Source organism: Cryptomeria japonica, chromosome 11 (genome assembly GCF_030272615.1).
Source record: "Cryptomeria japonica chromosome 11, Sugi_1.0, whole genome shotgun sequence".
NCBI lineage: Eukaryota > Viridiplantae > Streptophyta > Pinopsida > Cupressales > Cupressaceae > Cryptomeria > Cryptomeria japonica.
Genome location: NC_081415.1, coordinates 406,796,830 through 406,810,561, shown reverse-complemented (window position 1 = coordinate 406,810,561; position 13,732 = coordinate 406,796,830). Strand labels below are relative to the sequence as shown.

Below are 13,732 nucleotides of genomic sequence, written 5' to 3'. Positions count from 1 at the left end.
CATTGCAAATGGGGACCCTCTCTTTTCCTGCATTCTAGGGTTTTTGTTAGTGTCCCGTGGCCTTCCGCTTCAGTTTTGTCAAGCCTTGCTTAGTTTTTGAACAATTCGAGTCCTAGAGATTGAAAGTTAGTTTTTGCAAACCAAGTGATTCTACAGTCAGGACACCGTCAAAGTGCCTAGAAAGGCCAAAGGACGAAGATCGCAATTGATTTGGACGAATTTGAACAACTTTAGAAAGTTTGTTTTTTTGCTTTTTCCTATTTTTTAGGAAGTTTCGTTTTTGGCATTTTTAGCCCAATCCCCAGTATGGCTATTTTTTGAAAGTTTTCCGTATTTTTTAGGGATGTCTGTTTTTTGCTTTTTCAGAATGGGGACCTAGGGTTTGCACTGATACCGCTGACCTGCTTCGACCGTGATCCAAAATTTCCAAGTTTTGACCTAAAAAGCCAGTTTCCTACATTTTAGGGGTCATGATGCTTCAGATGGATTGCCTGACTATGGATTTCAAATTTCAAATTTCAAGTTAATCTGGTTAAATTTGGTGGTTGTGAAATTTTGAAATTTTCCAAAAAAAAAAAATTCTAAGTCTAGCTAATAGATGATGTTGAGTGTTATGGCAGGTGATAGAAACTTCGCCCAAGATGCCAGCAATGGAGAAGTCCGCCTTGAAGAGGGAGTATGAAAGTCCGCCATGTGTTGAGGCCACTCTAAAGTCCACCGTGCATTGGGGAGTAGACAAAGTCCGCCCAAGGAAGACCTTCAAAACTCCGCCCTAGGAGATGCATCCAAAGTCCGCCATGCCTTGTGGAGTGGAAAAAGTCTGCCATGCCTTGTGGAGTGGAAAAAGTCCGCCATGCCTTGAGAAGGTAGTGAAAACTCCTCCCCCTTGGTGGAAAGGTCTTAAAACTCCGCCCAAGATGCAAGGATGGAGGGATGTTAAAAGTTCGCCTTGGTTGAGGTCACCCAAAAGTCCGCCATGTTGGAGAGGTGTCTAAAGTCCGCCCTATGCCTTGTTGAGGAGACCTTCCTAAACTCCGCCATGTGTTGAAGACATCCTAAAGTCCGCCATGGGGTGCATCAAAAGTCTGCCATGAAGGGATGTTCCAAAAGTCCGCCTTGAAGAGGATAGGATGAAGGCCTTCTAAAGTCCGCCTTGAGGAGACCTTCCAAAAGTTCGCCCTATGCCTTGCTTGAGGTAACATCAAACTCCGCCCAAGGAAGACCTTCAAACTCCGCCCTATGCCTTGAGAAGGCAGTGAAAAGCCCGCCATGTCTTGAGAGAACTCCAAAGTCCGCCCAAACTTGATAGTAAAGATGGTGAAGTTCTAAAAGTCCGCCATGCATGGTGAGAAGGAGAAAGGTAGCCCATGAAGAGAGCCTCCAAAAGTCAGCCCAAGTATGAAATTGAAGGCAAGCAAACATAAAGTTGGATACTAAAAACTCCGCCCTACTCTTGGAAGTCAAACAAAGTCAACAAGGAACCAAGTGATGTCATCAAATCTTCCTAAAAATTGAACTTATAATCAATTTAGAAAGTTGAAAAAAAAGAGATTTTCAAAGATCATTGAGTTTGGAAATCAAAATGGAAACTCAAAATTGAAATTAGAAAGAAGATATTTGTGGATCAAGAGGATTTTCAGACTGAGTTCCAAATTAGAAACTTTTTGGAAGATGTTAATTTATAAGCCTAGTTCGAATTTATGGACTAAAAACAATTTAGAAACTTGCTCAAGTAAAAGATTTTAGAACTAAAAGAGATGACAACACAACTCAAAATTGGATGAAACTTTCCCAAAATTTAAGTTGAATTTAGAAACATGAGTTGGATTGTTTTTGCGTGTTTCTAATTATGAAATCAACCTCATTATAAATGCATCCTTTGTAACTTCATTCTTACACCAAGAAGTTTGAAATTCCTTAGCAAGCTAAGGAAAACATTAATTAGTATTTGCAGATTGGAGTTCACTTGGAGAACATCTTGATATTGTTTGCAGCTGGGCAAGCTTCTTAACAAAGAATTCACAGATTTTGGAGTGGAGCCAGCTGGTATAAGAAAGAATTGTTAATTTTTTCTAAGTTTTCTGAGAAACTTCTAGCCTTATTTCAATCTATTTGAAGGTGAAGTTGGATTTACAAAGCAGATTTGTTGCATTTTCTGAGTTTTTTCGAGTCATTGAAAATAATTTTAGTGGATCTATTCGAATTCTTAGTGAAGGAAAATCATTTTTATTGACCAAGTAAAAGGAGAGTTTTGAAGTTATAACACTTGGTGTTGGATTGCGATCACAATTGTCCTTAGGATTGAAGAGTTTACATGTGAAAATCTATGTTTATGGCTAAGTATGAAAATGAAATAGAATCTCCAAACACTTAGCCATTCGCAGCCCCTATTTTCTTCAATTCATGAATCAATTTCTAACTTAAGCTTCATTGTTTAATTGCAGATTCTAGGCACTATAAAATTTCAAGTGGACAAAGACGCTCCGCCTGAGTCAAGGATGACTTCAAAGTGGAAGAATGTTAGTGACACTAACCTTGGGCACATCAATCTGAGGGAGTTCAAGAAGCGGATGTTCGGTTTGGACAACCTCGTGCCTACCACAACTGCACGAAAGATGATGAAGAGTGGCATCGTGCATGCTGCAGGATTTCTCCCCACCATGCAATGCACCGAATTAGTAGCTGAATGTGCTAGGCATTACAACCCCGCCAGTAGGGATATTGTTGCACCCGATGGGAGAGTATGGGCGAACATCAGCGATGAGGCCATCAGAGAAGCCTTCAGAATCCTTGAGCATCATAACGTTGTGTACATGACCAAGGATGAAGCTGATCGCATGTATCGGGACCATTTGGAGGAGTATGACGCCATCGTCAATCATTCTTGGCTGGACAAGCCAAGGAAAGGGGCCTCCAAACTTCAGAGAAAGAGCTTGGTGAGAGCATACTTTAAGGAAGATATTGGAGATATGATCGTTCTGCTAAACAGGATAATGGGGAATCCTCAAGGTGCTCCATTCGAGCCCTGGATGTATTATTTTATAAATGAAATAATGAATGGAGTGAAGATGATAGACTGAGCTCGGATGATAAGTGATAACTTGGATGGCTAGCTGAAGAACCTGGAAGCAAATAGGACCTTCTTCATGAGCTCGTACCTGTTCTATTCCCTGGCTAGAACCTACAAATATAGAGGTCTCACTTGCAGAGGGGAAGTGGGGAACAAAGAAAACCAGTTTCCAGTCTATGATTGTTATCCCCAACTCCACATGGAAGAAAAGTTCCATTTTAAAAGGGTGAATGACACATTTCTCATGCACATCACACAGACGTTGCAAGGTGGACTGCATCAGAGACTCTCTCAAGAGTCTATGGACTTCATCAGTAGATTCGGATATCGGTATATCCAATACCCAAAGTTCACTTACCTTAGAATTCAGGGGTTTACCGGATCTCCCTAAAAGCTTCCAGCTTACCCTACTAACCAAGTTGTGTTACTCAAGGTTGTGAGGCAATTGGAGGGGTATATGGCAATTCAAAGAAATAAGCAGAAGAAGGCAGGAACCTCCTCTCTCACGGTTGGGAATGGACTGGAAACATGTCCGTCATCACAAGCTACTGCCACTGCTGAGAAGGAGCTAGCTTGGTACCCTTTTTATCAATACAAGGCGAGGAAGAATTTTGATCCGTTCCACAAAATAAAAAGGGTCGACGGGATGACATTTGAGCACAAAGCTGATTTAGAAGATTATTGGGCTAACGCAGCTAATAGTTTTGACGTCAGGAAGAGGTTTTGGTCAAGGATTCCCTTGAGCATGGTAAGAGCAACGGAGGTGTTTAGAGTTGCTGACCAAGTGGAAGACAGCCTTGAGCTTCAATAGTCGGGCTTTGAGAAGATGAAGAATGAACCACTAGCCTTGATAGATTGGTCAAAGGGAGAGAAATCGGATTTGGAAGACCTCATGAGGTCGGTGGTCAAATATTCTAAATGGTGGACCTCTGAAAGGACGAAACCATTGAAGTCTAAAGGTGTGGCCCTGACCTATGACTTGATGGGAGTAGATGACTCTCTGTCCTCCAACCCTTGTATCTCTACAGGCAATGCTCAGAATCCAGAGAGTGTTGGGTCCCAGAAGAGGAAGGAGTTGGTTGGAAGCTCTGGAAAGGCCATAGGAAAGAAGGTTGTAGGGGAGAGAAGGGAGTCCAGCGAAGGTCATTCCATCCTGAGTGTTGCATCTGCCGTGCCTGATCAGAAATGCAGTTGAGGAGCAGGAGATGGACATATGTATGGTTAAAAAGGAAGTGAGAGTGCCTTCTCCTTCAATTAAGGAAATAATGAAAGCAATTGTCCAAAGTTCGGACAGAGAGCCAATTTTAAATGCAGCTACAGAAGTTGAAACGCCTGCATCTCTAGTAGTCTTCTTGGATGGTATAGTTACTGAACCAGGAAGGGCAGATGATGGGTTTGATCAAAACACTGTGGAGTAGTCAACCATTCCTGATTGGCTGAGGGAAAGGATAAGGGCTAAGGTCCCTAAGGAAGCCCATTCTGAAGATGTCACAGCAACATTTCTGGAGAAGGTGAATGAGCCAGTCATAGTCAAGCCACCCAAGCCAGCCAGAAAGTTCTCTTTGATTCAGAGGGATAGTGCAGGATTCAGGACAGTTCAAATAGTTGTGCCAAAGGAAGGGAAAACTCGAGACAACATTGCCCCAGAGGATTATAAGATCACCACTATACAGTTGGGTAAGCCTACCCAAAACCAAGAGGTCCAGTACTTCGACGACTCTTGTAACGCCCTCATGGCGAGTTTAGCTCAAGAGAGAGAGAATAGAAAGAAGGTTGAGGAAGAAAATCAGCAATGGAGGAAGTATGTTCTCCATCTTACCAAGCCACTCAACCATGAGATACCGGTCACCCCTCCACAGCCTCTTCGGCAGGAATCAATGAAGGATTACGAGGATATTAAGGGCACATTCACGCAAGCCAAGGAGTGGATTTCAGATGCTTCAGCTCGGGCTGATATACTTGTGGAAAATTTAGTATCAGCACATGAGTCTGCCTCTTCGTTGGTCAGCCGTATCCAGGACCTAGCTGCAAATTGGGAAGACGTGGAGGAAATTCAGGATGAAATACTTCCACATCTGAAGGTTATCCGAGGCTTGTCGAAGAGAAGTTTGGTGGATGCAGGTGTCATACAGGCTGGGGATAGGTATGACTTCAAAACCTGGTATTATGCTTTGGTCACCCGGATTGAAGTTTTGAAGAAATCTGAGACTAAGTGCTTTGAAATAGAGGAGAGTGTCAGGGAGATTTTGAGTAAGGTGTTTCATATAGCGTCTAAGATTTGGAAGAAAGGGAGCATAAGGGAGAAGCATTTGCAGGCGGAGAACCTAAGAGCCAGGATTCAGTCAAGCTTCTTCAAGGACTCAGGGATGATTGACAAGGGCGATCTTTCGAGGATTGCAAATTTTCTCTTCATCGATGAGAACTTTCTTGCTCAAGCAGTTGAGTGGGAAAGCATCCTCGCCACATGTACTGATGATGTGGACATCATCGACTTCTAGATTAGCAGCTTGCCAAATGTCACTATGGAGGAGGTCAGGCTTATTGTGTCTAGGTACATCGAATCTGCGAAAGAGGAAATTGGACGCTCACCTCAGTGAGAATAGGAGCTATGCCACAAGTCACTTTCTCATTCTTTCAAACTAGTAGAATTTTGGGAAACCCTAATTAGGGTTTGTAGCTTTCAATCTAGGCCCTTGATCACTGTTTGATCTCGACCGTTCATTTATTTTTGAAAAACTATATAAGGCTACCTCCTCTCATTTGCAGAGTGTGAGGTTTTTGACATATTGTTGCGTGAAGGTCATTTTCGAATAATATATTGCATGTGCACTTTCTCTTAAGGCTTTGTAATCTCTATTGTTTGAATGATTAGCATGGTTTCAATTTCCTCAACACTTAGTTAAAGTTAATTTAGATTTGCTTTCATGTTATTATAATTGAATGAAGGAATTGATAAGTGTTAATTGATGGTGTATCTCCGCTCATACTTTTGGTGAATGGATGATTTCCATTTCACTGTGCAAAGTTAGTCTGAGCCCATCCTCTGTGCATCCCAACATCTCAATCATAAGCACACCCCTTGAAGATTGCACCGGCTTTGTGTAGTTGTCCCTAGTGTGGCGAAGAAAAGTTTGGTTTCCCGAGAGCACCCAATTGATACCGTCTCCAGAGTTTGTAGGATTAGATTAGCTTTCTCAAACCCTTTCTCCTTTTTGAAATTCTAAATCCCTGAAAATCTAATAAAAAAAAGAAAGAGAGCTTAAAATTGCTAAATCCGTCTAAAGTCCAACAGTTCAAGACATTTGTTAACATAAGTCCCCTTTGAGATTTTCAGCATACACTACCCAAGAAGCTATTTCACTAAAGTCGCTTGTTCGCACATATAGACCTTGGAATTAGTAGTGATTTTTCAGGAGAGGAAAGAATGCCTTCGAATATCCTGTTCTAATGTTTGGTAGATGATAAAACAGACACCAACAGCACGCCAAACCCAAATGCACATTCACTTCATATTATTTTGAAATTTGAATTTCATTTCTCCTTTTCCCCAAATCGACCTTCACTAAGAGGCAAATATACTTTATAAAAATATCAATAAAGCATAATGTGGCGTCCAAAGGTGTAAAAGTGCACTATATTATAAAATCAACTTATTCCTCCTTAGGCATCCAATATGAATAAGTGAAATATATTGCAAAATTAACTTATTTTTGCCTTAGGCGTCCATTATGCCTTAGCTAATATTTCACTTAATAAAACATTTTTCCTCAACAAGGAATCGCCCAACATAAGCACTTGTTTACACATTTTCAAAGATTAAAATCTTTAATAAAATATTTTTAAGATGGACGCCCCCAAAAAGTAGATATAACTTAAGTCATTTAATTAATAAATGACTAGGTTCATTTGATCATATAATCAAGCTGAAAAAGCTAAATCCAATTTGCCTGCCAAAAATAGAACTGAACCTCTAGATCATCATGCCAAGTTGGACTGCCATAAATAGCCTGTGTTGCATTGGCTCAACCCAAAACCCTAAAAATGGTACTTACAAAAAATAGTTTCTCCAAACTCCGTTAAGGCACAAACCGAGAAGCAACTGTCACTTACTAAAAATAGCACTTACTAAAAATAGCATACTGCTAAAAATAGTGTGTCCAAATGCAATTTAACCACATATTGAGCAACCGTCACAACTTACTAAAAATAGTAAGTCCAGAAAAGTCTTCAGATTCGTTTGCATGTCACACCATCACGAGGCTCTCTGAAAACCTAGAAAAACCCTATTAAGTAAGCTATCCTTGCCCCCACTTACTAAAAATAGTAAGTTTACCGAACTCCGTTGATTGCTATGCATGTACCATCATTGTGAAACTTTCTGAAAACCCAGATGGAATCTAAAATCAAAACTGTAAAACTCCAACATGCAAGCCACTAGAATTGCCAAAACATCCTCCTAGAAAATAGGAAACCCTAATCCTGCCTTTGACTGACCAACGGGTCTCGGGATTGGCCAACAGACCCCAAAACAAACTAGAGCGGAAAAGGGGACATTACACAAAGTGTATAAGGAGGAAATCAAAAAGGCACTCAAAGAACTCTTGGATATGGGGCATATAAGGCCTAGCTCCAGCCCTTTTGCATCATCCATAGTGCTGGTCAAGAAGAACGATGTAACCATGAGGATGTGTATTGACTACCGAGCTCTCAATAAAAGAACTATTTAGAATCGCTACCCTATAACATAGATTGATGAGTTAATTGACAAGCTACATGGGGCAAGGTATTTCTCCAAGATTGATTTGCATTTAGGGTACCACCAAATCAAGGTTAGAGATGAGGATGTGCACAAGACAGCACTCAAGTGTCATTATGGACATTATGAATTTTTGGTGATGTCATTTGGTCTAACTAATGCACTAGCAACTTTCCAATCATGTATGAACCAGGTATTTATTCTACGATTGAGGAAGTTTGTTTTGGGTCTTCTTTGATGATATTTTGATTTATAGCAAAACTTGGGAAGATCATTTGAAACAATTGGACAAGGTGTAGAGCATTTTGGAGCAGCATTCTTTCTATGCTCAGGCTTCCAAATGTGAGTTCGGGTTGCAAGATATTTTGTATTTGGGGTTTAAAATTGGTGCACAAGAAGTGTGGATGAGGAGAAAATTAAAACCATTCAAGAATGGCCTAGACCAAACAATCTAACTCAACTAAGGGGATTTGTTGGGCTATGCAGCTACTATAAAAGGTTTGTAAGGGGATTCTCACAGCTTGTTGCCCCCTTAACTAACCTAACAAAGAAAGAAGCATTTTTATGGAATCCAACAGCCCAACAAGCTTTTGACAAACTCAAGGAGGTAATAATTTCACACCCAGTCTTGGTAATTTCACATTTTTCACTTCCTTTTGTTTTGGAATGTGATGCTTCAGGTGTAGGGATAGGGGCTGTTTTGATGCAAAATAAACATCCCATAGCTTATGAAAGTAGAAATCTAAAAGAGGTTGTGCGTAAGTTCTCAATTTATGATAAAGAGATGCTGGCCATAATGCATGCTTTGACCAAGTTTAGGCTATATTTGGTTTGTGGTATTTTTTTGGTTAAGACCAATCATAACAGTTTGAAGTACTTCCTTAACCAAAGAGATTTGAATGATAGGCAACAAAAATGGGTAAGCAAAATTCAGGCCTGACTTTGATATTGAATATGTAAAAGGGAATAACAATGTAGTGGCTGATGCATTATCTAGAAAACCTCATTTACATTCTATTACTAATTTATTTGCTGATTAGAGGTCATTGATTACAACTAAGCATGTCAAAAATTCATTTGGTAATGATATTTTGGAAGATAAGGTGCAAGATGACAGGTTTAAGGTGGTAAACAAACTAATCCTCTATAGGGACATGTGTACATTATACCTGAATCCAAAATAGAAAGGAAGGATTTTGCAAGCTTACCATAATACACCACTTGCTGGCCACCCGGGATTCTACAAAACATATAAGCAAGGGAACGAATCTATTGGAAAGGAATGAAAGGGGATGTAATGCAACATGTGAGAGAGTGCAAGGAGTGTCAACAAAATAAGGTAGAGTATGTGCTTCCAATTGGGTTATTGCAGCCTTTGCCCATTCCAATTAGAAGTGGGAAAGCATATCAATAGATTTTATCATATGGTTGCCAAAAGTTCAAGGTAAGGACTATTTATATGTGGTGATTGATAGACTCACAAAATATGCTCATTTTTTATGCTATATCATACGAACTTAGAGCACCTCAAGTGGCAGATTTGTTTTTTAAAAAGATTGTCAAACTTCATGGTTTGCCAAAAATGATTGTAAGTGATAAGGACAGCAAGTTCTTTAGTATATTTTGGCAAGAGCTTTTTCGCTTGACAAAAACGAAATTAAACACTTGGCACCAGCTATCATCCACAAACAGATGGGCAAACTGAAATAGTGAATAAGTGGATCGAAGGTTATTTGAGGAACTATGTTACAGGTCTGCAAAGAGCATGGATTAAATGGTTGCATTTCGATGAGTATTGCTACAACACAACTTATCATATGTCAATTGGAATGTCTCCCTTTAAGGCACTTTATGGTTATGATGCTACTTCATTCGTGGATCTGATATTTATTGATAGTAGAGTGCCAAGTGCAAAAGATATGGTTCAGCAGAGCAAGGACATTATGGAATCCCTCAAAGAAAATTTACAACAAGCTCAAAATCAACAAAAATTCTATGCTGATAGGCATCGAACCATAAGAACATTTGCAGTGGGAGACATGGTGTTTTTAAGGCTATAGCCCTATTGGCAATCATCAATTAAAGGAAGTGCAACTGAAAAGTTAAAACTTTAGGGGCCTTACAAGGTTTTTAGAAACATTGGGCACTTAGAAATGTTGGGCAGGTGGCTTATGAGCTGGAATTACTACCTAACAACAGAATTCACAATACCTTCCATGTTTCGTGCCTTAAGAAGGCCCTTGGGCAGCAGATTACCCCTTCAATGGAGTTACCCCCACTTGACTATGAAAGCAAGCTAATCCATGAACCTGAGATTGTGTTGAACGTGAGGGAAAAGAAGCTAAAGAATAAAGTGATTCCAAAATACTTGGTGAAATGAAAAGGGCTTCCACTAGAAGATGCAACATGGTAAGGTATAGAAATCTTTGAGCATCCCAATCTGAAATTGCTCGAGTTCAAGCAATTAGAGGATGGGAGAACTATGACGTGCTCGATTTGATAGGGCTGGTTGGCCAGCCATGCGGTGCTAGTTAGCACCCAGTTATTTTTGGTTTTTCTTTAACACTTAAATAAATGGAAATTTTAATAATAAAATTATTATAAATTTCAAATATTATCGGTTTGACAGGGCTGACCCTCCAAATCTATTTAAAAATAAATAATAATGAATTTTTATGTTTTAGTGTTGGCCAACCTAATGTCGGCTTGCTCTTCCACAACCCAGCACACATTGAGTGTCCTATTTAAATGAGTGTTGGTTGATAGTTTGGACATGCTTGGAGATTGAATTGAAGCCTTGGTGCACGCAGGCAAACTGGGAAGCAAACCCTAGGAGGCCAAAGAAGTAGGACGACACCCATACCATCTCATGATTTGATTCTAAGCTCCTATTTTATTCGATCAGAGTCTGGATTGTTATCTGGTTGCAAAGAGTTGAAGAGGGCATAAGTTTGCAGAGATTGTGTCGAGCTCGTGGAAGGAATGGCCTGCTAAACGGCGCCATTGCAAGGGCACCCATTATCACAGATCTGTGGGGCTGCATAGACATATAGGAAGCAAGGTTTTCATGAGAAACCTATTTGTAGAACGGATCAGACTGGTGGACAACTCGTGTTATCTTCCCAATTGGACTTGTGTGAATTCAAGGAGGTCTAGATGGAGCTAAAGTAACATTTCCAGATGCCATTACTAAAAGGACCCCCTCTTTCCTGACTTGGACTACCTAGTAGGTGGCATATACCGCATTCACACAAGCATGATAATGATTTCTCTTATTGACAGTGAGTCTTCCGACACTTGCCAATAAGCAATCCAAAACAAGGATTGTTGTCTCCAGATTCAAATTCAATAAGAGTTGCAAACCAAAACGAGTACCTCATATGAAAATTCAATTTGCTATGTAATTTGAAGTCTTCTATTCTCCCAGACAAATATAAACAGATGATATTATTCTGTCTGCAATACCTTGAACTATGAATATGGTTTTTTGTATGTGGTGGTGATTTTAGTTGTCATTTTATTGTCAATATATATTTTGGTATAATACACATACCTGTTCTGGGAGTTGTTTTGTATGCTCTTTTAAATCTGACAAAGTATTTCTAGCAAACAGAATTCGTCTCTTTCAGCCAGCAACATGTCAAAATTGAGGGGAAAAACGTGGTTTAGACATTGCAAAAGCCGACTTCTTTTTTGGCTTTATAAGCATTACTTTTTGCCTTCTATTTTTTCAAAAATTATAAAAATGATGTGCACTACCAAGGTTTGTGTAGTTTTGAAGGTCTTAGGCTGGGTGGTAAAGACTCCACCCCTCAACCCCACCCTATATTGCACTAGGGAACATGCCAAGGATGTTGCCCCTAGGCCCCACAAGGAGCACTACCCTCAATCCCACTGTGAGCTTCCCTAAAACCCTCACGAGGTGCACTATCCCTCAACCCCATAGGGGGTTTTGCCCTAAACCCTCACCAAACTCAATTGATACATTTTGCAGCTATAATTTGGATAAAATTTATATTTTTTATAAAAAAAATTGTGGTTTCTTTAAAAATTTAAGTGTTTTTTACGGTGTCAAATTTTTCCAACTACTCTCCAAGTCAAAAACATTTGGCTTGCCAAGTACTCTTCAACTCCGAGTGTGCAAACTATGGATCGTACTTTGACTATCCAAGGTGCATATACCTAGTGAGAATGAGAAAATATACATTGTAAATGCAAATTTCCATGCTTGGAGAGTTGTGGAGCCAGGAAATACCTTAATGAAGTAAACTAGGGAATACAACAGCAAAATCAAGAGGCAAATTAAGCTACCCAAGTGACTTTCCTATAGAACTAACAAATCCTTCAATCTTATTAAGCTTAATTTGACTCCCGAAACATATCGTAAGAGAAAATCGGCAGGAAACATAAAATGCTGCCAAAATTTATCATTGAGATGGAAAAATTAAAAAAAAACAGTCCTCAATGGACCTTTTATATTTGTGGGAAATGAATTTTTGTGAAATAGTTCATGAAATATAAGTGACTCAAATCTAGGCAGAATTACTTAAACCGGTATATAAGTAAGAACTTGCTGCCGGAAAACAAATCTAAAAGTCACATGGCATCCTTGTAGGACAATTTCGTGGGGTGAAACGAGTTTAAAATTTTATATGCCAAAAAAAGACACCAGTTTGGTATGGTAAACAACACGAGGATTTTACTTCAATATATTGTTGAAATAGTGTGCGATTGGACCCCATGACCAAGCTCCATTGAAGTGGAGACTAGATGTAAGAGAAAACAGTACAAAATAGAGCATACCCAAGTACGAGTGCTCCAGTGCCTAATCTCAAGGGCAATGCCAAAGACGCGCCTAATATCTTGAGCCACTGGTCGCCCCTCACATAGAACCTGCGAGGCTCTGGCGGCTTAAATCCGTCAGGCGGAGAAGAAGATGGAGAAGATGGATCTACAGGCCTTGAAATGGAGGAGGTATCCTCCTTCAGTTGAGCTCGTACTGAGAGTGACTTGTTAAACGAGGGACACCCACGGACGTATTGGTACGCTACTACGCCCGCCATTTTCTTATCACCTCAACTCGATGCTCGTGTCTGACGACGCCCGATATTTTTCTCGTATAAATGCTCACCATGCCTTTTACCAGAGCTTTTCGTAAGCTTATCCCTCCACGCGGGCCATGGAATTTGAAGCCGTGTGGCTACTATATCTATGTAGTGTACGCACTTTCCTCTTTTAATCATGCCATGCCTCGTAGTACGTCATATGGACTTTAGAGGTTTTTTTTCTTTTTAATTTTTTTATGTTAAGATATTATTTTTAGCAATCGCACCTACGTGTGCAATGGGTAAGGTGAAATAGGATTTTTTATTTTTTATTTTTTCATATATTTGAATTGGATATTAAAGAAATGTTATTAGAGGGTTTGATCTATGCAAAATGAATTCAAAATAGATTCACCATTTTTATCTTAAGAGAAACAAAGAAACTCTTAGTAGTTGGGAGCATTTTACAAATAAAATAGCATGAAGAGCACTAGTATTTGACAAATTGCAAATAATAAGTGTTAATAAATTTTACAAATAAAATAATTTATCATATAGAGATGAATCATTTATCTCCAATATAAAATCAGTCACATTAAGAAATTGTAAATGTCCAAAGATCACTAGATTGGAGGCAATTGTATAGAAGGTCATTGTTTCAAACACTCCATACACTATAAAAAAAATGTGTGAATAATAAATATTTGTTACTACTTGATAATAGATGGTTGATAATTTTTGAAAGACAGTTACTTTGAAATGAACTACATAAAGAGAATAAAAATGTAAATTGAATATATATTGTTTTCAACACCTTGAATGAAGATTGTATACATGAAATTTATATATTAAATATGTAAA

The 13,732-nt window shown here is 39.3% G+C and overlaps 1 protein-coding gene across 3 annotated transcripts in view; it reads right to left on the bottom strand.

Annotated features, from left to right (window-relative positions):
* LOC131071573 (uncharacterized) overlaps window positions 1-13,040 on the bottom strand; it is a 212,085-nt gene extending 199,045 nt beyond the window's left edge. The window contains exon 1 of one of the 3 annotated variants that reach the window (XM_059214091.1): window positions 12,630-13,040. In XM_059214091.1, the coding sequence (XP_059070074.1) occupies window positions 12,630-12,889 (260 nt within the window). In that variant the 5' untranslated portion in view covers window positions 12,890-13,040. The remainder of the gene's footprint in view (window positions 1-12,629) is intronic. The other 2 variants (XM_059214089.1, XM_059214090.1) reach the window with 2 other exon arrangements.
* Between the last annotated feature and the right edge of the window lie 692 nt (window positions 13,041-13,732).